Source organism: Ahaetulla prasina, chromosome 5, assembly GCF_028640845.1.
Source record: "Ahaetulla prasina isolate Xishuangbanna chromosome 5, ASM2864084v1, whole genome shotgun sequence".
Taxonomy (NCBI): domain Eukaryota; kingdom Metazoa; phylum Chordata; class Lepidosauria; order Squamata; family Colubridae; genus Ahaetulla; species Ahaetulla prasina.
This window is the reverse complement of record NC_080543.1, coordinates 2,867,959-2,892,658: the sequence shown is the minus strand read 5'-3', so window position 1 is coordinate 2,892,658 and position 24,700 is coordinate 2,867,959. Positions and strand designations below refer to the sequence as shown.

Sequence of the window (24,700 nt, the reverse complement as noted above, 5' to 3'; positions counted from 1 at the left end):
GCTGGCTGAGGGACTCTGGGAGTTGAAGTCCACAAGTCTTAAAGGGACCAAGGTTGGACACCCCTGGTTTAAGGTCTCCTGCCTGAGCAGGGGGCTGGACTAGAAGACCTCCAAGGTCCCTTCCAGCTCCGTTCTGCTTGATTGATCTTGTTGAGGGCTACCTGCAGAGCTAAATGCATGGAAAGCTTTCCAGGGAAACATTTCCCGGAGCAGCAGCAGCAGCAGCAGCCGCTGATATATTTGAACTGTGGATAAAGTGCCCTCCTATAATTATGTTTTCCTAGTAGTCTATCTTTAGCCCCCAAAGCAAGATCAGCTACTTTGGAGTCTGTGCAGGAAGCGAATGGGTGAAGGGTAAACAGAGAGAGCGGCCGCTGAAGAGCATTTTGAAGCCACGCATTCGTCATCTAAAGAGGTCATAAAACAAAGGTGGGTTTTTTTGTTTTTGCAAAGAGCCGGTCATGCCTTGGCTTAAAAGTCAACATTAAAAACCATAAAAGCTGCAATTCCACCTGAGGAGGCTGGATCTGCCCTCCCTAACCCCGAGCACGCATGCAAACGCTCTATTTAACTTTGAGGGGGGTTGTTTTCAGCACTGAGCATCCCCCAACCCTGAAAAACCGGATGGAAAAATACGGGTATGAGCCATGCCTTCCCCCTGCCCAGATCTGTGAGAGGCCGCACATATTGTGTGCAAAGTCACAGGCGGGTCTTTTTTAATGAGCTTGCGAACTAATCCACACCTTGTTCAAGAGTTTAGCACACTGTGCAAATCAGGAGGCACACGAGATTAGGGAGGGAGGGTGTGAAAGGGGAAAAGTAAGTACACACATGTGATGTGTGTGTGTAAATACACGCATCGCCTCATGAGTTGTGTAGTTCACACACCTGAGCATTAGCAGTAAAAGAGATGTTTTAACAGGTTTGCTTGTATTCACTCATAGCATCATCTGGAAGGTTTCTTTCTTAAAATACAGGTAGTTCTTGAGCTACAACAGTTCATTTAGCGACCCTTCAAAGTTACAACAGCAGTGAAAATTTTTTAGAATAGAATAGAATTTTTAGAATAGAATTTTTATTGGCCAAGTGTGATTGGACACACAAGGAATTTGTCTTGGTGCATATGCTCTCAGTGTACATAAAAGAAAAGATACCTTCATCAAGGTACAACATTTACAACACAATTGATGGTCAGTATATCAATATAAATCATAAAGGTTGCCAGCAACAAATTATAGTCATACAGTCATAAGTGGAAAGAGATTGGTGATGGGAGCTATGAAACGATTAATAGTAGTGCAGATTCAGTAAATAGTCTGACAGTGTTGAGGGAATTATTTGTTTAGCAGAGTGATGGCCTTCGGGAAAAAACTGATCTTGTGTCTAGTTGTTCTGGTGTGCAGTGCTCTATAGCGTCGTTTTGAGGGTAGGAGTTGAAACAGTTGATGTCCAGGATGCGAGGGATCTGCAAATATTTTCACGGCCCTCTTCTTGATTCGTGCAGTATACAGGTCCTCAATGGAAGGCAGATTGGTAGGTTGGTACTACTGGTACTACCGGTTACAGGTTGGTTTACTACCGGTTCTGTGGGTGTGACTTGGTGGGTGTGGCATGGCTTGGTGGGCGTGGCAGGGGAAGGATACTGTAAAATCTCCATTCCCACCCAGGGGAAGGTTATTGCAAAATCCCCATTTCCTCCCGATCAGCTGGGACTCGGGAGGCAGAGACTAGATGAGGGTGGGTCCAGTCAGAATTTTTACTACCGGTTCTCTAAACTACTCAAAATGTCCGCTACCGGGTCTCCAGAACTGGTCAGAACCTGCTGAAACCCACCTCTGTTTACGACGGTTTTTCACACGTACGACCGTTGCAGCCATCGCCAAGGTCACGTGATGAAAATTGAGACCCTTGGCAACTGACTCCAATTAATGACGGTTGCAACATTCCAAGGGGGTGTGTGCACACGATCCCCTTCTGCGACCTGCTGACAAGCCAAGTCGATGGGGAAGCCAGATTTACTTAACAACTGGGTGACTAACTTAACAATGACAGTGATTCACTTAACAACTGTAGCAAGAAAGGTCGTAAAATGGGGCAAACCCCACTTAACAAATGTCTCACTTAGCAACAGACATTTTGGGCTCAGTTGTGGTTGCAAACCAAGGACTATCTGTAATATGGTTGTTGAGTTAATCTGGTTTCCCCACTGATTTTGCCGGTCAGAAGGTCACAAAAGATGATCCCCGGGACACTGCGACCGTCGTAAGTATGAGTCAGTTGCCAAGCATCTCAATTTTGATCACATGACCAGGGAGATGCTGCAGCGGTCGCAAGTGTGAAAAAAGGTCATAAGTCAACTTTGTTCAGTGCCGTTGTGACTTGGAACGGGCACTAAATGAACTGTTGTACGCCAAAGACTCCCTGTATATTATTATAATCAAGGAGAGAACCGACTGGAAATAAAGAGAAATTTCCTGACAATGAGATCAATTAACCAGTGGAACTACTTGCCTCCAGAAGTTGTGGGTGCTTCATCACTGGTGGCTTTTAAGAAAAGATTGCACATGAAATTATATATATATATATGTCTTTGGTTATTCGGGTTTTCTCCCGCGTAAAATTGGAAGTGTCTTGGCAACGTTTCGACGAAGTCTCATTCGTCATCTTCAGGCTTCAGCTTCGTGCTTCTGGGAGCAATGTGTGATTGCAGCTGTTTCTTCCTTTTTATATATATATAGGGTTTCCTGCTTGAGCAGGAGGCTGTTTTATTTTATTTATTTATTTTCGTCAAGCATGTATTTTATGACAGATACAAGTATAAACATAATTATAAAGACATGTAAAAAATACAAATAAAAGAAAATATTAGGACAGGGACGGTAGGCACGCTGGTACGCTTATGCATGCCCCTTACAGACCTCTTAGGAATGGGGTGAGGTCAACAGATCTAAAGTAAAAGTTTTGGGGATTTGGTTGGGTTAGAAGATCTCTTAATAGAATAGAATAGAATTTATTGGCCAAGTGTGATTGGACACACAAGGAATTTGTCTTGGTGCATATGCTCTCAGTGTACATAAAAGAAAAGATACCTTCATCAAGGTACAACACTTAATGATGGTCATAGACTAGACTAGACTAGACTAGACTAGACTAGACTAGACTAGAATAGAATAGAATTTTTTTATTGGCCAAGTGTGATTGGACACACAAGGAATTTGTCTTGGTGCAGATGCTCTCAGTGTACATAAAAGAAAAGATACCTTCATCAAGGTACATTTACAACACAAATGATGGTCATAGGGTACAAATTTAACACTTAATGATACAACACTTAATGATAGTTATAGGCTACAAATAAGCAACCAGGAACAATCAATATCAATATAAATCATAAGGATTGCCAGCAACAAAGTTACAGTCATACAGTCATAAGTGGAAAGAGATTGGTGATGGGAACTATGAAACGATTAATAGTAGTGCAGATTCAGTAAATAGTCTGACAGTGTTGAGGGAATTATTTGTTTAGCAGAGTGATGGCCTTCGGGAAAAAACTGTTCTTGTGTCTAGTTGTTCTGGTGTGCAGTGCTCTATAGCGTCGTTTTGAGGGTAGGAGTTGAAACAGTTCATGTCCAGGATGCGAAGGGTCTGTAAATATTAAGGCGCCTTCCAACCCTGTTATTCTGTCCAGGGGATCGCCGAGTGGTCTCCCATCCAATGCAAAGTAGCCATGGCCAAAACTCTGGCAAATATCCCAAAGAAATTGGATTTCGGGAAGGGGCTTGGAAGCAACCCTTTCCCAATCTTTTGCAGCAGCCTTTGCAACCCAGGATTTTTGTCCCCCTGCCCTAAAAAGCTTGCAAATGCAAAACCCCCCCACCCCATCCCCAAAGCAACGCCCCTCCTTATCCAAAAGAGAGGGAGACCTGGAGGTGGGGGTCGATTGCTCCAGAAAAACAACTCCCCCCCCGCACCCCGACCCGAAACGGGGCTCCCGCTGCAGCTCTGCAGCTTCCCAGGAGAGCAGCGAGAAGCGCATTTGCCCGGGGATCGCGCGAGACTACAACTCCCGTCATGCCCCGGGCGGGCATCAGCATCAGCGGCGGCGGTAGCCATAGCAACGGGAGAAGCCCGGGCAAAGCAGGCCGCGATGGGCCAGGATTACTACGCGGTGCTGGAGTTGAACCGCAACGCCAAAGATGCGGACATCAAGAAGGCGTGAGAGCCGGGAAGGCCTGGAGGTGGTGGTGGTGGAGGCGTGGGGCTGCAACGCCCATCCTCCCTTGGCCGTGCAACATAGGCTTCGTGGACCCTTGGCCGTGCAACATGGGCTTTCTGGACTTTGCAAGCTTTTGCAAACCCCGCCTTAAGAGAATTGCCGCGTTTGGAGGCTGCGTTCACATGGGGAGCCTCTCATTATCCCCCCCGCCCACCATGCAATGGGCAAGGAACCCCCCCAAATCTGCCTTCTAGTGCAGGGGGGGTCTCCAAATTGGGCAACTTTTAAGACTGGTGGACTTCAATTCCCAGAATGCCCTGTCTTTAAAGCATGGCTGGCTGGGGGATTCTGGGAGTTGAAGTCCACCAGTCATAAAACTTGCAAAGTTTGGAGACTCCCTGCTCTTAGTGCAGTGCTTCTCCATCTTAGCATCTTGAAGAGATGTGGACTTCAACTCCCAGAATTCCCTGTCTTTAAAACATGGCTGGTTAGGAAATTCTGGGAGTTGAAGTCCACCAGTCGTAAAAGTTGCCACTTCCTTAGTGCAGTGCTTCTTCATCTTAGCTTCTTGAAGAAATATGGACTTCCAACTCCCAGAATGCCCTGCCTTAAAGAACTCTGGCTAGGGGATTCTGGGAGTTGAAGTCCACCAGTCTTACAAACTGCTCCTTAGGGCAGTGCTTCTCCATCTTGGCAACTTGAAAAGATGTGGACTTCAACTCCCAGAATTCCTTGTCTTTAAAGCATGGCTGGCTGGGGGATTCTGGGAGTTGAAGTCCACCAGTTGTAAAAGTTGCCAAGTTTGGAGTCTCCCTGCTCTTAGTGCAATGCTTCTCCATCTTAGCATCTTGAAGAGATGTGGACTTCCAATTCCCAGAACTCTGGCTGGGGGATTCTGGGAGTTGAAGTCCACCAGTGTTAAAAACTGCCACGTTTGGAGTCTCCCTGCTCCTAGGGCTGTGCTTCTCCAACTTGGCAACTTGAAAAAATGTGGACTTCAACTCCCAGAATTCCCCGTCTTTAAAGCATGGCTGGTTAGGGAATTCTGGGAGTTGAAGTCCACCAGTCGTAAAAGTTGCCACTTCCTTAGTGCAGTGCTTCTTCATCTTAGCTTCTTGAAGAAATATGGACTTCCAACTCCCAGAATGCCCTGCCTTAAAGAACTCTGGCTAGGGGATTCTGGGAGTTGAAGTCCACCAGTCTTACAAACTGCTCCTTAGGGCAGTGCTTCTCCATCTTGGCAACTTGAAAAGATGTGGACTTCAACTCCCAGAATTCCTTGTCTTTAAAGCATGGCTGGCTGGGGGATTCTGGGAGTTGAAGTCCACCAGTTGTAAAAGTTGCCAAGTTTGGAGTCTCCCTGCTCTTAGTGCAATGCTTCTCCATCTTAGCATCTTGAAGAGATGTGGACTTCCAATTCCCAGAATGCCCTGTCTTAAAGAACTCTGGCTGGGGGATTCTGGGAGTTGAAGTCCACCAGTGTTAAAAACTGCCACGTTTGGAGTCTCCCTGCTCCTAGGGCTGTGCTTCTCCAACTTGGCAACTTGAAAAAATGTGGACTTCAACTCCCAGAATTCCCCGTCTTTAAAGCATGGCTGGTTAGGGAATTCTGGGAGTTGAAGTCCACCAGTCTTAAAATTTGCCAAGATGGACAAGCGCCGCTTTAGGGGGGTAACTCAAGGCTTGGAACCATGAATCACCCCCAAACTTTTGCAAAGATGCAAAAAAGCATAAACAAATAAAAGTGGTGCTCCAACACAACTTAACAAACCTGGCCAAGACGGTGGTGTGAATCCAGGGTTAGGCATTTGGGATTCCTAGAATAAAATTTCCAGCTTCTCTCTTTGTGATTTGCAGATATCGGAAGCTGGCTCTGAAGTACCACCCGTTAAAGAACCAAGATCCCTGGGCTCCTGGGAAATTCAAGCAGCTGGCCGAAGCCTACGATGTCCTGAGCGACCGTAAGTAAAGGAAAGGAGACCACACAGAGATGCAGCACGGAAGATCCGCTTCTCTGCAAAATTCAGACGTCTTCCTCTAAATCTTTTTCCCCTTCCCTTATACACCTGTGGGCTAAGCTATCCCTTATTTACTATTCCCTAGGCATCTTCTCTTTTTTTTTTTAAATTTCCATTTATATCCCGCCCTTCTCCGAAGACTCAGGGCGGCTTACACTCTGTCAAGCAATAGTCTTCATCCATTTGTACATTATATACAAAGTCAACTTATCGCCCCCAACGATCTGGGTCCTCATTTTACCTACCTTATAAAGGATGGAAGGCTGAGTCAACCTTGGGCCTGGTGGGACTTGAACCTGCAGTAATTGCAAGCAGCTGCTGTTAATAACAGACTGCTTTAGTCTGTTGAGCCACCAGAGGCCCTCTTCCTGTTCCTCAAGGTTTATCTGACGTGCCATTAAATCAAGGATGCTGAAGAGGATTTAGATCAGTGTCTATGGAGATTCTCCAGCATCCAGGTCGTGGTTGTCCCAGGAGGCAACAGGACTTTCTAGTTTTTCTCTGAAGACCTTTTGCTTCTCATCCAAGAAGCTTCTTCAGCTCTGACTGAATGGAGGGGAAAGGAAGGATTTATATACAGCTAGTCATTTGCATCCTTTTAGAGGGACGTTGAGGCCACTTGGAGGTTTACCTGTGTCCTCAGGGTCTCACCTGAGTGGTGCAAATGGGTGTGGAGCCTTCTTGGAACCGCTGAAAGGACCGAGTTGTGGAGCTGTGTTTTCTGCAGGATGTTCTGCAGGAAGGCTCCACACCTATTTGCACCACTCGGGTGACCCACAGATAAACACAGATCGTCTGGCGACGCCCAGGGGAAGGGCCTTCTCTGTGGGGGCTCCCACCCTCTGGAACGAACTCCCCCCAGGACTCCGTCAACTTCTGGACCTCCGAACCTTCCGTCGCGAGCTTAAAACACACTTATTCATCTGCGCAGGACTGGACTAGATTTTAAATTTATAGGGGTTTTAAATTGGTTTTAATATTTTTATTATTTTTTAATAATCTGGCTTTTAGAATAAGTTTTTTAATGGTTATCTTAATCTGTACATAAATGCTTTTATTTGCCTGTGAACTGCCCTGAGTCCTTCGGGAGATAGGGCGGTATACAAATACGAATAAATAAATAAATAAATAAATAAATAAACCTCCAAGTGGCCTCAACGACCCTCTCAAAGGATGCAAATGACCGGCTGTCTGCAAGGACTATAAATCCTTCCCTTCCCCACCATCCAGTCAGAGCTGAAGAAGCTTCTGGGATGAGAAGCGAAACGTCTTCAAAAGAAACACCAGAAAACCCAGAATTCAGGGAGTTGAAGTCCACCTATCTTAAAGTAGCCAAAATTGAGAAACACTGATTTATATGGACAAAAAACCTCTTTTCCAGTAGTAGAAGAGGAAGAACAACCTGAAGAATGCCACAAAAATAAAACAATTTGTGTATACGTGAAAGATGAAGCTTCACAACCTTTCTCTACAAGGACTACAGGTAGTCCTCGACATACGACCACAACATATCCCAAAATTTCTGTTGCTGAGCCAGGCAGTTCTTAAGCAAATGCTGCCCCCATTTTACGACCAGTCGTTGAGTGACTCGCTGCAGTTGTTAAGTTAGTCATGCGGTCGTTAATCGAATCTGGCTTCGTGAGAAGGTCACGAAAGGGGGTCACGTGACCCCAGAGTCACTGCAACCGTCATAAGTACATGCCAGTTGCCAAGCCTCTGAATTTTGATCACGTGACGATGGAGACGCCACAACTGTTGTAAGTGTAAGTAAAGTTACTTTAAACAGTCACTAAATGAACTGTTTATGAAATGAAATCGAGGACTACTTATATACTATGCCCATCTATTATTTTTCCTTCCTCCTTTATCATCATCATCATCTTTTAATGACTCCATAACTCTTGCAAGATGGACTCTGGGCAACTGAATGGAGCTGAGCGTTTACTGGCCGGATGCCCTTCCTGTTGCCAGTGCGGAGTTTTGTTTGTTCAGCAGATATATTCTCCGCGTGGCCCAGAAAGAGAGAAATATCTGGCCTCTACCAAGGACGGAACTCACAGCCTCCTGATTGTGAGGCGAGAGCTCCACCTCTAGGGCACCGCACCACTTTTTTCCTTCCTCCTTTATGTCCGGCTAAAATATTCCCTCTTGATCCCTTTAGCGGTGAAGAAAGCCGTGTACGATAAGTTTGCAGAGGAGGGTTTGAAGGGAGGAATCCCCCTGGAGTTTGGCATCGACACCCCCTGGACGGAGGGCTACGTCTTCCATGGAAACCCTGAGAAAGTCTACCGGCAGTTCTTCGGAGGAGACAACCCCTTCGCGGGTAAGTTCCCACAACCCGCTTGCTCATCTGTTGGATGATTTGCAATTCAGCATGTAGATCTGAGGGAAGCCTGGAAGACGAGCAGGAAAGCAGCTTGCAGCCAGGGGAGACATGATAGCTGTGTTCCAACATCTCAGGGGCTGCCACAAAGAAGAGGGAGTCGGGCTGTTCTCCAAAGCACCTGAGGGTAGAACAAGAAGCAATGGGTGGAAACTGATCAAAGAAAGAAGCAACTTAGAACTAAGGAGAAATTTCCTGACAGTGAGAACAATTAATCAGTGGAACGACTTGCCTGCAGAAGTTGTGAATGCTCCAACGCTGGAAATTTTTAAGAAAATGTTGGATAACCATCTGACTGAGATGGTGTAGGGTTTCCTGCCTGGGCAGGGGGTTGGACTAGAAGGCCTCCAAGGTCCCTTCCAACTCTGATGTTACGTTATGTTATGTTAAGTGCATTATTTGTGTGTGTGTGTGTGTGTGCTGTGTAGTTTGCCTATTTGTGGGTATGCGTGTGTATCAAAGGTTTGACCAAGCTCCCAAACACAACAAACTCTTTGTCGTTGAGCAATGATTCCTTTATTAGGGCTGGCTGAGGAACTCTGGGAGTTGAAGTCCACAAGTCTTAAAAGTTGCCAAGGTTGGAGACCCCTGCCCTAGAGAGCAACAAAATTTTACTCACAACTAGAACTACCTGTATTTAGTCTGGCTAGTGCGGTGTTTTCAAACCTTGGTAACTTTTTAAAAAACAACCAAAGACCTACATACAAACATCTGGCTTTTAGAAACATATATATATATATATATATATATATATATATATATATATATATATATATATAGGTCTTTGGTTGTTCGGGTTTTCTCCGTGTAAAATTGGAAGTGTCTTGGAAGTCTCATTCGTCATCTTCAGGCTTCAGCTTCTGGGAGCAATGTGTGATCGCAGCTGTTTCTTCCTTTAACTGCTAGTGGGGTTTGAACTGATTGGGTGGGAGCTTGGCTGTGCTCTGATTGGCTGGGGGTGTGTCCTGTGTTGGTGGGGGCTTGGTTGTGCTCAGTCTAATCTGTGCTGCAGGGGGATTTGAGCTGGTGAGCTGCACTGCTGCTGTTTGGCTTCGTGTTCGTGGTCGTGCTACATCTTCGTAGTGGGTGTCAGTCTGCTGCATGTATGGATTGGAGGGGTTTGAAGTGGCTAATGTTGCAGCTGCGGTCTGGCTTCTGGTCCTTGGTCGTGCTTCCTGATCAGTGTGGGTTTGGGTGTGCTTTCTGGGTGGATGTGTGGTGGTGACATCCTGTGTGGATGTCCAAAATACTAGATCCAAAATAAAAGCCTCCCCCATCAGCGAAGAAATCCAACAAAGAATCATTCCCAGAGAGAAATCATCCAGATGCCCTAAGCCCTACGGCCTCCCCAAGATACACAAAGAAGGAACCCCACTCAGACCCATAGTCAGCTCCATAGGCTCACCTCTACAAAACCTAGCCAAATTTCTCGCCAAACAACTACAGCCCTATGCAGAATCCATCGCCTCACACGTAAAAACTCATTCCAGTTCATAGAGATCATAAAGAAACAAAACTTACAGCCCAGCGACCTACTCGTGAGCTTTGATGTCATATCCTCTTCACCCAAGTGCCAATCAAAGAAGCCTTGACAGCTATCCAAAACAAATATAACCCCCAAGCACATACTAGATCTGACCAACCACTGCCTATCCAACACATACTTCATCTATAACGGACAAAAATACAAACAAATAGAAGGCGCACCCATGGGATCACCCTCTCACCTGTCATTGCCAACCTCTACATGGAACACTTTGAAACCCAAGCACTAGAAAAATCTGATCACAAACCCAAACTCTGGCTCAGATATGTAGACGACACCTTCATAATCTGGCCACACGGAAAGAAAACTTGAAAACTTCCTCACACACCTCAATAGCCTACACCCCAAAATACAGTTCACCATGGAAACAGAAGTTAACAACCAACTTCCTTCCTAGATGTCTTAGTCTACAAGAAAGCCGTGTACGATAAGTTTGCAGAGGAGGGTTTGAAGGGAGGAATCCCCCTGGAGTTTGGCATCGACACCCCCTGGACGGAGGGCTACGTCTTCCATGGAAACCCTGAGAAAGTCTACCGGCAGTTCTTCGGAGGAGACAACCCCTTCGCGGGTAAGTTCCCACAACCCGCTTGCTCATCTGTTGGATGATTTGCAATTCAGCATGTAGATCTGAGGGAAGCCTGGAAGACGAGCAGGAAAGCAGCTTGCAGCCAGGGGAGACATGATAGCTGTGTTCCAACATCTCAGGGGCTGCCACAAAGAAGAGGGAGTCGGGCTGTTCTCCAAAGCACCTGAGGGTAGAACAAGAAGCAATGGGTGGAAACTGATCAAAGAAAGAAGCAACTTAGAACTAAGGAGAAATTTCCTGACAGTGAGAACAATTAATCAGTGGAACGACTTGCCTGCAGAAGTTGTGAATGCTCCAACGCTGGAAATTTTTAAGAAAATGTTGGATAACCATCTGACTGAGATGGTGTAGGGTTTCCTGCCTGGGCAGGGGGTTGGACTAGAAGGCCTCCAAGGTCCCTTCCAACTCTGATGTTACGTTATGTTATGTTAAGTGCATTATTTGTGTGTGTGTGTGTGTGTGCTGTGTAGTTTGCCTATTTGTGGGTATGCGTGTGTATCAAAGGTTTGACCAAGCTCCCCAAACACAACAAACTCTTTGTCGTTGAAGCAATGATTCCTTTATTAGGAGCGCTGGCTGAGGAACTCTGGGAGTTGAAGTCCACAAGTCTTAAAAGTTGCCAAGGTTGGAGACCCCTGCCCTAGAGAGCAACAAAAATTTTACTCACAACTAGAACTACCTGTATTTAGTCTGGCTAGTGCGGTGTTTTCAAACCTTGGTAACTTTTTAAAAAACAACCAAAGACCTACATACAAACATCCGTGAAAACCTCAGAAAACATATATATATATATATATATATATATATATATATATATATATATATAGGTCTTTGGTTGTTCGGGTTTTCTCCGTGTAAAATTGGAAGTGTCTTGGAAGTCTCATTCGTCATCTTCAGGCTTCAGCGTGCTTCTGGGAGCAATGTGTGATCGCAGCTGTTTCTTCCTTTTAACTGCTAGTGGGGGTTTGAACTGATTGGGTGGGAGCTTGGCTGTGCTCTGATTGGCTGGGGGTGTGTCCTGTGTTGGTGGGGGCTTGGTTGTGCTCAGTCTAATCTGTGCTGCAGGGGGATTTGAGCTGGTGAGCTGCACTGCTGCTGTTTGGCTTCGTGTTCGTGGTCGTGCTACATCTTCGTAGTGGGTGTCAGTCTGCTGCATGTATGGATTGGAGGGGTTTGAAGTGGCTAATGTTGCAGCTGCGGTCTGGCTTCTGGTCCTTGGTCGTGCTTCCTGATCAGTGTGGGTTTGGGTGTGCTTTCTGGGTGGATGTGTGGTGGTGACATCCTGTGTGGATGTCCAAAATACTAGATCCAAAATAAAAGCCTCCCCCATCAGCGAAGAAATCCAACAAAGAATCATTCCCAGAGAGAAATCATCCAGATGCCCTAAGCTCTACGGCCTCCCAAGATACACAAAGAAGGAACCCCACTCAGACCCATAGTCAGCTCCATAGGCTCACCTCTACAAAACCTAGCCAAATTTCTCGCCAAACAACTACAGCCCTATGCAGAATCCATCGCCTCACACGTAAAAAACTCATTCCAGTTCATAGAGATCATAAAGAAACAAAACTTACAGCCCAGCGACCTACTCGTGAGCTTTGATGTCATATCCTCTTCACCCAAGTGCCAATCAAAGAAGCCTTGACAGCTATCCAAAACAAATATAACCCCCAAGCACATACTAGATCTGACCAACCACTGCCTATCCAACACATACTTCATCTATAACGGACAAAAATACAAACAAATAGAAGGCGCACCCATGGGATCACCCTCTCACCTGTCATTGCCAACCTCTACATGGAACACTTTGAAACCCAAGCACTAGAAAAATCTGATCACAAACCCAAACTCTGGCTCAGATATGTAGACGACACCTTCATAATCTGGCCACACGGGAAAGAAAACTTGAAAACTTCCTCACACACCTCAATAGCCTACACCCCAAAATACAGTTCACCATGGAAACAGAAGTTAACAACCAACTTCCTTCCTAGATGTCTTAGTCTACAAGAAACCCAATGGCTCCCTAGGACACACCATCTACCAGAAGAAAACACACACAAACCGCTATCTGCATGCACTCTCACACCACCACCCAGCACAGATCAACTCCGTAGCCAAGACACTCATCTCTAGAACAAAATGCTTAGCTGACGAACAACACCTAAAACCGAACTACACACTCTCACAAACGTACTAACATCCAATGGATTCCAGAGAAATAAGATTACCAAACTAATCCAAAAGAACCCCCACTAAAACCCAAGACAGAGAGCAAGAAAATGGCACAGCCCTCCTCCCATATATAAAAGGCACCACAGACAGAATCAGCAAGATCCTCCACAAACATAACATCAAGACAGCATTCTGCACAAACCAAAAAATATCCACCATCCTAAGAAACCCCAAAGACAAAATTGAGTTAGAAAATCAAGGAGTATATGAAATCCCATGCACCGCCTGCCCCACCACATACATTGGACAAACCAACAGAAGAATAAGTGCACGCATTGAAGAACACAAGAACTCATTCAAAAAAGAGGAACCAACTTCTTCCCTGGTCCAACACTTTAAAGTCACAGGACACGATATTGACTTTAAATAAACCAGAACTATCGCCAAAACGGAACACTTAAACAAGAGAATAACAAGAAAAGCCATGGAGATAGAAACACGCCCACACAGCATGAACAAACGAGATGATACCTCCCGCCTACCAGCCATTTGGAAACCTGCCCTTATTGACAAACGTGTCCCTAACACGAGGAATGACACCAGACCCACACTCACGAGGTCCACACAGGATGTCACCACCACACATCCACCCAGGAAGCACACCCAAACCCACACTGATCAGGAAGCACGACCAAGGACCAGAAGCCAGACCGCAGCTGCAACATTAGCCACTTCAAACCCCTCCAATCCATACATGCAGCAGACTGACACCCACTACGAAGATGTAGCACGACCACGAACACGAAGCCAAACAGCAGCAGTGCAGCTCACCAGCTCAAATCCCCCTGCAGCACAGATTAGACTGAGCACAACCAAGCCCCCACCAACACAGGACACACCCCAGCCAATCAGAGCACAGAAAACCCCCATCCAATCAGAGCACAGCCAAGCTCCCACCCAATCAGTTCAAACCCCACTAGCAGTTAAAAGGAAGAAACAGCTGCGATCACACATTGCTCCCAGAAGCACGGTTGAAGCCTGAAGATGACGAATGAGACTTCGTCGAAACGTCGCCAAGACACTTCCAATTTTACACGGGAGAAAACCCGAACAACCAAAGACCTATATACAAACACCCGTGAAAACCTCAGAAAACAAATATATATATATATATATATATATATATATATATATATATATAGGTCTTTGGTTATTCGGTTTTCTCCCGTAAGATTGGAAATGTCGTGCAACGCTTCAGTCTCATTTGTCATCTTCAGGCTTCAGCTTCGTGCTTCTGGGAGCAATGTGTGATCGCAGCTGTTTCTTCCTTTTAACTGCTAGTGGGGGTTTGAACTGATTGGGTGGGAGCTTGGCTATGCTCTGATTGGATGGAGTTTTTTTGTGCTCTGATTGGCTGGGGGTGTGTCCTGTTTGGGTGGGGGCTTGGTTGTGTTCAGATTATGTGTTGCAGGGGGATTTGAGCTGGTGAGCTGCGTCATCTTCAGGCTTCAGCTTTCTTCATCTTCAGGCTTCAGGCTTCAGCTTCGTGCTTCTAGGAGCAATTCTAGAAGCACGAAGCTGAAGCCTGAAGATGACGAATGAGACTTCGTCGAAACGTCGCCAAGACACTTCCAATTTTACACGGGAGAAAACCTGAATAACCAAAGACTTACATACAAACACCCGCAAAAACCTCAGAAAACACACACACACACACATATATAAAACAAACAAAGACAAACACATCAAAATTATATTACTCATAGCAGCTTTTCCTACATCAGTATCTCTATCCTATTTAACCTCTATATACAGATTCTACTTCTAAGTATCTTAAACCAACATTCTTACTTAAATTATCTTAACCTCTATTCAGAATTCAGTCTCATGACAAAAACCTCCCTTAAGTTTTACGCTTACCCTCCAGCCAGGAATACCATCTATTCCATATTCAATAGTACTCAGTATCTTCCCGCTCCTTCATTTCCATCGATAATCTATCCATTTCTGCACATTCATATATATATATATTTCCTGATTGCTTATTTGTACCCTATGACCATCATTAAGTGTTTTAAGTGTTGTACCTTGATGAAGGTATCTTTTCTTTTATGTACACTGAGAGCTTATGCACCAAGACAAATTCCTTGTGTGTCCAATCACACTTGGCCAATAAAGAATTCTATTCTATTCTATTCTATTCTATTCTATTCTATTCTATTCTATTCTATTCTATTCTATTCTATTCTATTTCTTTTATGTACACTGAGAGCATATGCTCCAAAGACAAATTCCTTGTGTGTCCAATCACATTTGGCCAATAAAGAATTCTATTCTATTCTATTCTATTCTATTCTATTCTATTCTATTCTATTCTATTTATTATAATTTGATCTGGTGGGATATCCGGATGTTTCCAATTCTGTGCTATCACAATTCTACATGCCGTCAATAGGTGTAATATGATATATTGTATATTTTTTCCCCATTTTTCCTTCCAGAATGCCCAATAGGAATAGTTCAAACCTTGGTAACTTTGAAGACGTGTGGACTTCAACTCCCAGGATTCCTCAGCCATCCTGGGGAATTCTGGGAGTTGAAGTCCACCCATCTGAAAATTGACAAGTTCGGGAAAAAAAACACTAGGCCAGTGGAAAGTAACCAATGGCCACCTCTCCTCTCAATGCTTTAGAATTCTACACCGGTGAAGGGGCAGAGGTCAACATGGCTTTCGGGGGTCTCCGGGGCCGTGGGGTGAAGAAGCAGGACCTCCCCATAGAGAGGGATCTCTACCTCTCCCTTGAAGACCTGTTTTTCGGGTGCACCAAGAAAATAAAGATCTCACGGAGGGTAAGGAAGGGAAATGGGGCGGGGGGGGCGGCTGTTTCGGAAGGGGGCGGAGTTATCATGTAAAACGGGGGGGGGCTTTCTCGTCCGCCATCTTGATGTTTTTGACCGTGGTTCTGCTTTGCCTTCCTCTGTTGTGTTCTGTCCCCCCTCGCCTCCGTCTGAGCGATGGTTTAATTAGCTGGCACTATCAGCTCTGGCAGCAAACTAGCGAGCGTCTGCCAAGTGTCTCTGTTATCTCCCTTGATGCCAATGAGTCACCCAGGAACAAACAGTACTTCAGCTCTAGTTAAGCAGTTGTTTTGCCTGCTACGAAGAGGCATGGCAGCCCTTGCTGCTTTTATATCCTGTGGGATGTGGCTCCATGACTCAGCTCTTCCTAGGCCTGCCCCACCCCTGCTTCTGTTGTTCCCGCCTCTCCTGCCTACGAAACCTAGGATCCAGCCAGGCCTGACTGCCATCAGCTGGGTCTGAAGGCGTGGCCTGGAGAGGGAAGAGTCATGGGACGGAGGCCTCGTTATCTCCTCCACCTGGCCTGCCTCTGGCTCCTGGAGCTGAGCCAGGGAAGCCGGTGCTCCTGAGGTAAGTCCTGACAGCCCTTCCCCCTCACTTTCCAAGTCACTGTCTGGCAGGGGGCCCAGCTCGGGGGACGCAGACACAACACACTATGTTGGTAGCACCACTATCGCAACACCAAGCCTAGGGCTGTTGTCTTTTCCAGATGAGCAACCAAGACTTAGTATAGGTAGTGCTGAACTAACAAACGTCATTGCTCCCAGAATTACGGTCGTAAGTCAGGCTGGCCATTAAGCTGATCACCACGTCACTATGGGTGACCGTTCAAAGTTACAATGGAGCTGAAAAAGTTGGGACCGTTTTTCACGCCATTGCAAAACTTTTGCAAGAATCACCTTGGTGGTGTGATCAAAATTTGGACCATTGGCAGCCGGTTGATATTTATGACCGTCGCAGTGTCCCCGGCCGTTATGCAATCCCCTTTTGCGACCGGATTCACTTAACAACCATGTTGATGAAGATATATTTTCTTTTATGTACGCTGAGAGCATACGCACCAGGACAAATTCCTTGTGTGTCCAATCACACTTGGCCAATAAAAAAATTCTATTCTATTCTATTCTATGACCATCATTAAGTGTTGTACCTTGATGAAGGTATCTTTTCTTTTATGTACACTGAGAGCATAGGCACCAATACAAATTCCTTGTGTGTCCAATCACACTTGGCCAATAAAAAAATTCTATTCTATTCTATTCTATGACCATCATTAAGTGTTGTACCTTGATGAAGGTATCTTTTCTTTTATGTACACTGAGAGCATAGGCACCAATACAAATTCCTTGTGTGTCCAATCACACTTGGCCAATAAAAAAATTCTATTCTGTTCTATTCTATTACTAATCTAACCACTGCAGTGATTCATTTAACAAACAAACGTAGACGAGGAAAGTCGCAAAACGGGGCCAAACTCACGCAGCTACGGAAATGTTGAGTTCAATTGTGGTCGTCAGTCGAGGACTACCTGCATAGTCATCCTGCCTTGCGTGGCCTCGTCGCTAAGTGAAGGATTACCTCAGTGCGGGGTTGCTCCCGGTTCAGTCCGGTTCTACAGAACCGGTAGTAAAACCGGCGGGAGGCTCCGGCCACCCGCCCCAACATCATCGAGGGTGATCTGCGCATCACACTTGGCCAATAAAAATTCTATTCTATTCTATTCTATTCTATTCTATTCTATTCTATTCTATTCTATTCTATTCTATTCTATTCTATTCTATGTAGAACCCACCCCTGGATTACCTGTATAGAAACGGTTATACCTCTTCCCCCATCTTTCCCCAAACCCTCAGGTGATGAATGAAGATGGCCACGCGTCCACCATTAAAGACAAGATCCTAACGATTGACGTTCAACCTGGTTGGAAGCCCGGAACTAAGATCACGTTCAAAGAGGAAGGAGACCAGGTGAGGTTAAGCCAGGACAGGTGATGGAGCGCTTCCTTTGGAATCTTCTCTGGTTAATTCTGCCCCCAGAATCCGTTTTATCACATGCCAGCTTCACCTGGAACAGAATAACAGAATTGGAAGGGACCTTGGAGGTCTTCTAGTCCAGGGGTCTCCAACCTTGGTCCCTTTAAGACTTGTGGACTTCAACTCCCAGAGTTCCTCAGCCAGCTTTGCTGGCTGAGGGACTCTGGGAGTTGAAGTCCACAAGTCTTAAAGGGACCAAGGTTGGAGACCCCTGTTCTAATCCAAACCCTTGCTCAGCCAGGAGACCCTTTACCATTCTGCACAAACGGTTGTCCAATTTCTTCCTAAAAGCGTGACGGAGCATTCACAACTTCCGGTGGCAAGCTGTTCCACTGGTTAATTGTCCTCACTGTTAGGAAGTTTCTCCTTAATTCCAGGTCGCTTCTCTCCTGGATGAGTTGTCCTGCCTTCTGATGCTTTGGAGAATAGCTTGACTCCCCCTTCTTTGGGGCAGCCCCTCAAATATTGAAAGATTGCCATCCTGTCTTCTCCTCTAAGTCCTTCTGTTCCTTGATGAGTTTGTGGGGGTCCCCACTTGGGAAAGGACCCTCAAGAACCCAGCCTCCACCCAATGCAGAAGGCAAGTCAAATCCTCCCTGCCTGACGTTTGTGCAGCCTTCGCTATTCTTTCTGTGAAGCCATGACAGGATAACGGGGGTTGGAAGGCACCCCAGAGGTCATCCAGTCCAGCCCCCTGACCATGACGGGGGGGGGGATCCTATACTGTACCATCCTGGACAAACGGCTGCCTAGTCTGTTTTTGAAAACCTCCAGCGTTGGAGCAGCCGCAGCTTTTGATTCATTAACAGAATCACACGTTAGAAGGAAGGGACCTTGGAGGTCATCTAGTCCACCCCCCGCCCACCCACCCAGCCCAAGCAGGAGACCCTACGCCATTTCTGACAAGAGGGCAGTCCGGTCTCCCCTTGAAAGCTTCCAGGGATGAAGCTCCCACAACTTCTGAAGGCAACCTCTCTTCCATGAAGATTAACTTCATGAAGACTAAAAACATTAACATGAAGACTAGAAGATTAACAGGGTTGCAAGCAGGTTCTGACAGGTTCTGGAGAACCGGTAGCAGAAATTTTGAGCAGTTCGGAGAACCGGTAGCAGAAATGTTGAGTAATTCAGAGAACTGTCAAATACCACCTTTGGCTGGCCCCAGAGTGGGGTGGGAATGGGGATTTTTGCAATATTTATTTATTTATTTTGTCACAACAATATATGTAGGAATCATACAAAAGATTATATAGTATATAAACATATATGAGTAAATATAAGGAGGTATAAGCATATATATAGAAAGAAAAAAACAAAAAAAACAATAGAACAGAAACGGTAGGCACGTTTGTGCGCTTATGCACGCCCCTTATGGTCCTCTTAGGAATGGGGTGAGATCAATAGTAGAAAGTTTTTGGTTAAAGCTTTTAGGATTATGGGCAGAGACCACAGAGTCAGGTAAAGTATTCCAAGCACTGATGATTCTGTTACAGAAGTCATATTTTCTGCAATCTAGATTAAAGCGGTTGACATTTAGTTTAAATCTATTAGTTGCTCTTGTATTATTGCAATTGAAGCTGAAGTAGTCTTTGACAGGAAGGACATTCCAATAGATGATTCTGTGAGTTAAACTTAGGTCTTGTCGAAGGCGACGGAGTTCCAAGTTTTCTAAGCCTAGGATTTCGAGTCTGGTGGGATATCCTTCCCCTGGAGTGTGATGGGAATGGAAATTTTGCAGTATTCCTCCCTGCCACGCCCACCAAGCCACACCACGCCATGCCCATAGAACCGGTAGTAAAAATAATTGGATTTCACCACTGGTTGCAAGGGACCTTGTAGGTCATCTAGTCCACCCCCCTGCTAAAGCAGCAGACCCCCCACACCATTTCAGACAAATGTCTGCCCAGTCTCTTCTCAAAAACCTCCGGTGACCTGCTGCCCTCCTCACTGTTAACAGCGACACTGGGAGGGTGACAACCTGGAGGAGCCACTCACCTGGACGCTTCCGTTGCGCTGGGATCATCCGAAGGGGTGACGGAGGCGTCAGAAATCCCCTTTTCAACCCAGCCCGGACTGACACCCCTTCTGGTTTTTTTCATTTTAGGGGCCCAACCTTATCCCAGCAGATATTATCTTCATTGTGAAGGAGAAACTCCACCCCAGGTTTAAAAGGGAAGATGATAATCTGATCTACGTGGCCAGCATCCCGCTCGGAAAGGTAACGCCAAGGCTGAGTGCATGTGTAACCACCACCTGTTTTACTTTTGGTTTACTCGATGATGTGCCGTCAAGCTGGTAATGAGTCTTAGCAACTGCATAGAGAGACCTTCTCCATGGGGGAGCGGTCACCATCGTGGTCCCTCAGCTCTTCATCACCGCTGAAACCGCCTTCTGCTCTTTCCTCCAGTCTATAAACCCCACTCCCTTGCAGCACTGATGAGATTACCTAGTTGGGTAATGAAACGTCTACAAGAAAACCACCAAGCTGAGAGAGCACCAAGAACTCTCCTTCTCCTCTTCCTCCTCCTTCTCCTCCTCCTCCTCCTTTTCCTCCTCCTCCTCCTCCTCCTCCTCCTCCTCCTCCTCCTCCTCCTCCTCCTCCTCCTTCCCTCTTTCCTTCCTTCCTTCCTTCCTTCCTTCCTTCCTTCTCCTTTTCTTTCTTCCCTTCCACCCCTTTCCTCTTCCTCCTCCTCCATCTTTTCCTCATCTATCGTTTTCTCTTCTTCACCTCCTGTTGTGACTCCGGCCCCCGAGCCTGTCCTCTTGGAGGAGGATGACTCTGAGAGTAATGGGGAGGAGCCGACAAGGCCTCCCTCTCCAGGACCCTCCTCTCTGGCACCGCCCCAAGTTCCAGCTGTAGGCCAGGAGGAGGAGCTGACAAGGCCTCCCACTCCCGGACCCTTCTCCTCCCTGGCAACGCCTCAGGCTCCAGCTGCTGAGGATCAATCTTGGATTGACCCGAGGCAGCGACGAAAAGATAAGCACGCGCAGCAAAGGAAGTGGTGTGGCAGGCTCAGAGATTGCTGAGTCACTGAGCCACACCCCACAGGGGATAAAAGCGGGTGGAGTTGCCATCTGGCCCTTGTGACGGACAAAATCTACCAAGTGCGAACTGCAGATCGGTCGTTTGGGAGTTAAAGGCCTGCACTGTGCAAAGGCTTTTTTCTATGAGCTCTTGGCAACGGATCTTGGACACGTGGGCTTCTTTCTCCGTAAGAGATAAAGAACTCGGAACTTGGCAGGCCAGAAAATCAGGTCTGTTGCAAATATAAAGGACTGTGGGACACGCGTCTCTGCGTCTTCTGTGTGAAGTGGGGAGGGGGACAGAACACCTCCTCTTCTTCTCTTCCTCCCCTCTTCCTTCTCCTTTTCTTTCTTCCCCTTCCAATTCCCCTTTTCCTCTTCCTCCTCCTCCATCTTTTCCTCATCTATCGTTTTCTCTTCTTCACCTCCTGTTGTGACTCCGGCCCCCGAGCCTGTCCTCTTGGAGGAGGATGACTCTGAGAGTAATGGGGAGGAGCCGACAAGGCCTCCCTCTCCAGGACCCTCCTCTCTGGCACCGCCCCAAGTTCCAGCTGTGGGCCAGGAGGAGCTGACAAGGCCTCCCTCTCCCGGACCCTTCTCCTCCCTGGCAACGCCTCAGGCTCCAGCTGCTGAGGATCAATCTTGGATTGACCCGAGGCAGCGACGAAAAGATAAGCATGCGCAGCAAAGGAAGTGGTGTGGCAGGCTCAGAGATTGCTGAGTCACTGAGCCACACCCCACAGGGGATAAAAGCAGGTGGAGTTGCCATCTGGCCCTTGTGATGGACAAAATCTACCAAGTGCGAACTGCAGATCGGTCGTTTGGGAGTTAAAGGCCTGCACTGTGCAAAGGCTTTTTTCTATGAGCTCTTGGCAACGGATCTTGGACACGTGGGCTTCTGTCTCTGTAAGAGATAAAGAATTCGGAACTTGGCAGGCCAGAAAATCAGGTCTGTTGCAAATATAAAGGACTGTGGGACACGCGTCTCTGCGTCTTCTCTGTGAAGTGGGGAGGGGGACAGAACACCTCCTCTTCTTCTTTTCCTCCCCCTCTTCCTCCTCCTCCTCTCTGCAATCCCCATCCCCTTCTAATATTAGTAATATGTCCTTCTCGGATAGCCAATCTCATCAACCGGTTCCTATCCTTTGCTCTCCCAGGCCCTAATTGGCTGCACGGTGGACGTGAGAACGCTGGATGAACGGTTGTTGAACATCCCCATCAATGATATTGTCCAGTAAGTGCTGTCTTGGAGGAAGGGGGAAGGGCTGGGGAGCTGGCAGGTAACAGCTCCCCGGCTACTTGGTGATGGTGGGGTAATGTGACTGGGTGGGCATGGCCAACTTTTTTCTTTTTCTTTTTTTACTTTTAAAAGCATTTTTGCTACAATGCTTTTAAAAGCCTCTGACGATCCCATCTGTGCCGTGTGATCATCAGAGGCTTTTTTTTTTTACTTTTAAAAGCATTTTTTTGGCTGAAGAAAAAATGCTTTTAAAAGTAAAAAAAAAACAACCTCCGATGATTTCACGGCTCAACTGGGCTCAACTGGACATAGGGATAGGCAGGGATTTTTGCTACCGGTTCTCTGAACCACCTGCCGCCATCGCTACCGGATCGGGCAATCCGGTCCGGATCGGACGATCTGGTCCGAACCGGGAGCAATTTCACCCCTGGTATGTCCTGTATCTGTATGAGCTCTGAACTGCCTCTCCTCCTTCCTTTTCCAGCCCAAAGTACTTCAAAGTGGTCCCCGGCGAGGGGATGCCCCTTCCCCAAGACCCCACCTCCAAGGGGGACCTCTTCATGTACTTCGATATCGTCTTCCCGGCCAGGCTGACCCCGGCCAAGAAGGCGCTCGTGAGAGAAGCCCTCCTCATGTGAAGCACATCACCCCAGCCGCTCTTCCCCCCACCTCATTTTTGGAAATAAATGAAAACCTTTTCCATGGAGTTCAGCTGCAGGATTTGGGCATGGCTACTCTAGAGAAAACAAGGACTCGGGGGGACATAATAGCAGAAGTCCAGTATTTGAGGGACTGCCCCTAAGAAGAGGGGGTGGTCCACCTATTCTCCAAAGCACCTGAACAAGGCAGGACAAGAAGCAACGGGTGGAAACTCATCAAGGAGGGAAGCAACCTAGAACTAAGGAGAAATTTCCTAAGAATTACTATTAATCAGGGGAACAGCTTGCCACTAGAAGTTGTGGGCGCTCCATCACTGGAGGTTTTAAAGAAGAGACTGGACAGCCACTTCTCTGAAATGGTCTAGAGTAGTGTTGGTGAACCTTTTTTGCCATCGCGTGCCAAAAGCGGGGGGAGCGTAGGGAGGTCACGCACGCGCATGCCCACACCCATAATTCTAGGCCCCCGTGTATGCGTGCGACTCCCCGCCCTCCCGGCACGACCCCCACTTTTGGCACACGATGGCAGGGTGGGCCCGGTAGGCCCTTTTTTGCTCCCCGCAGGCTCCAGAGCCTCTCTAGGAGCCTGGGGAGGGGAAAAATGGCCTTTCCCCACCTGCCCCGCTTGGGCAACTGGCATGTACTTATGACGGTTGTAGCATCCTGGGGGGGGTCACGTGATCCCTTTTGCGACCTCCTGACAAGCCAAGTCAAGCGGGGAAAGCCTGATTCACTTAACGACCGTGTGACAAACTTAAACTACTGCAACGATTCACGTAACAATTCTGGCACGAAAAGTTATAAAACGGGGCAAAACTCACTTAACGACAGAACATTAACGAACGGACGGCGCGTCTTGCTTAACGACAGAAATCCTGGGCTCAGTTGTGGTGGTAAGTAGCAGCAGCTGAGTCAGCCACATCTTGCAAACTCAGCTAAGGCCGTGAAACTATCTTTACTCCACAAGATGCCACAAGAGGGGTTGCAAGAAATTGTGCCACACCGACACCGAAAAGCACACACAAACACACGTCCACGCACACACATCCAACCCCGATCGGCTTCAGCGCTAAGAAGGAGAACAAAAGCAGGTCCTTTGCTTGAGCTTTATTTTAAAAAAAAAGATTTGACATTCGTAGCGCATATTTTTTTTTAAAAAAAAATAATCAACGCAACATCACAAATAATTTCACAGCAGGCTCGCCCACAGAAAAAAAAAGTGCCATTTTTCTTTTCTCCCCCCCAAAAAAATTTGCAGTGGAACAAAAGTGCGGTTAAGCCAGATCATCCTTCAATCGGTTCTGCCAAAGGACAATAGTTAAAAATGTGGGAAAATCTGGATCTGAGCTTCTCGGCAAATTCTCGGGGAGGGGGTCTGAATTCAGCTTTGTAATAGGTGAGTTAAGGGGCTTACAAGCCAAGCAGGAGGGTCTCGAACACATTTTAGGCTGCGGCCCCCACCTCCCCAAATGCCAGCAATTTGGAGACGGTGGCCATTTTTTTTAAAGACATCGGAGAGACGTAGCAAGCTTGGGAAAACTGATTCTTTCCCAATTCCGAAAAAGGGAACTGATTCAATTTAATGAAGGGGGGGGGGGAAGCGAAGCCTTTTCGGACGGGCTTGAAGTCGAGTGTGCAAGTGGAACAAAATTCATCCCGTTTGTGTTTAAGGGGTGCGCAAGCTGGTTAGGACAGCAGTAAGACTTCAGGAAACATTGTGTAACATAAGCGGGGGGCATCTTCGATTCTGCAGCGTTTAAAAAGCACCTGTTAAAACGGATGATTGGTCCGGTAAAGATAAAAATTACTTTTAAAAAGACACCAGGGGTATTTGCAGATCCTGAATCAGCAGCTACGGCCAGACCGGGACGTGTAAGCGTAAAACCATTCCAACCTTTTAAAACGGGGAAATCCACGAGAGTTTTAGAAACACGCAGGTCAGGAGAACGGAGGGGATGGAT

General features: G+C 46.8%; 2 protein-coding genes across 2 annotated transcripts in view; one reads left to right on the top strand and one right to left on the bottom strand.

Moving 5' to 3' along the window:
* The first annotated feature begins 839 nt into the window (after positions 1-839).
* DNAJB13 (DnaJ heat shock protein family (Hsp40) member B13) lies at positions 840-22,789 on the top strand. The gene is made up of 8 exons (XM_058185414.1): positions 840-4,215; positions 6,074-6,177; positions 8,396-8,557; positions 15,620-15,777; positions 17,640-17,753; positions 19,924-20,037; positions 22,001-22,077; positions 22,568-22,789. The coding sequence occupies exons 1-8, from the start codon at positions 3,728-3,730 to the stop codon at positions 22,719-22,721; spliced, it is 1,371 nt and encodes a 456-aa protein (XP_058041397.1). The 5' UTR covers positions 840-3,727; the 3' UTR covers positions 22,722-22,789.
* Positions 22,790-23,817: 1,028 nt separating this feature from the next.
* UCP2 (uncoupling protein 2) overlaps positions 23,818-24,700 on the bottom strand; it is a 36,959-nt gene continuing 36,076 nt past the window's right edge. The window contains exon 14 of the mRNA XM_058185085.1: positions 23,818-24,700. This exon is cut by the window's right edge and continues 146 nt beyond it. The gene's annotated coding sequence lies outside the window, so the exon portion shown is untranslated.

Excerpts from the sequence above, each read along its gene's own strand:
- DNAJB13 (XM_058185414.1), top strand. The coding sequence starts at position 3,728 with ATGGCCAAAACTCTGGCAAATATCCCAAAGAAATTGGATTTCGGGAAG. Across the intron at positions 15,778-17,639 it reads AAATAAAGATCTCACGGAGG|GTGATGAATGAAGATGGCCA; the intron begins GTAAGGAAGGGA and ends CCAAACCCTCAG. Across the intron at positions 17,754-19,923 it reads TCAAAGAGGAAGGAGACCAG|GGGCCCAACCTTATCCCAGC; the intron begins GTGAGGTTAAGC and ends TTTTCATTTTAG.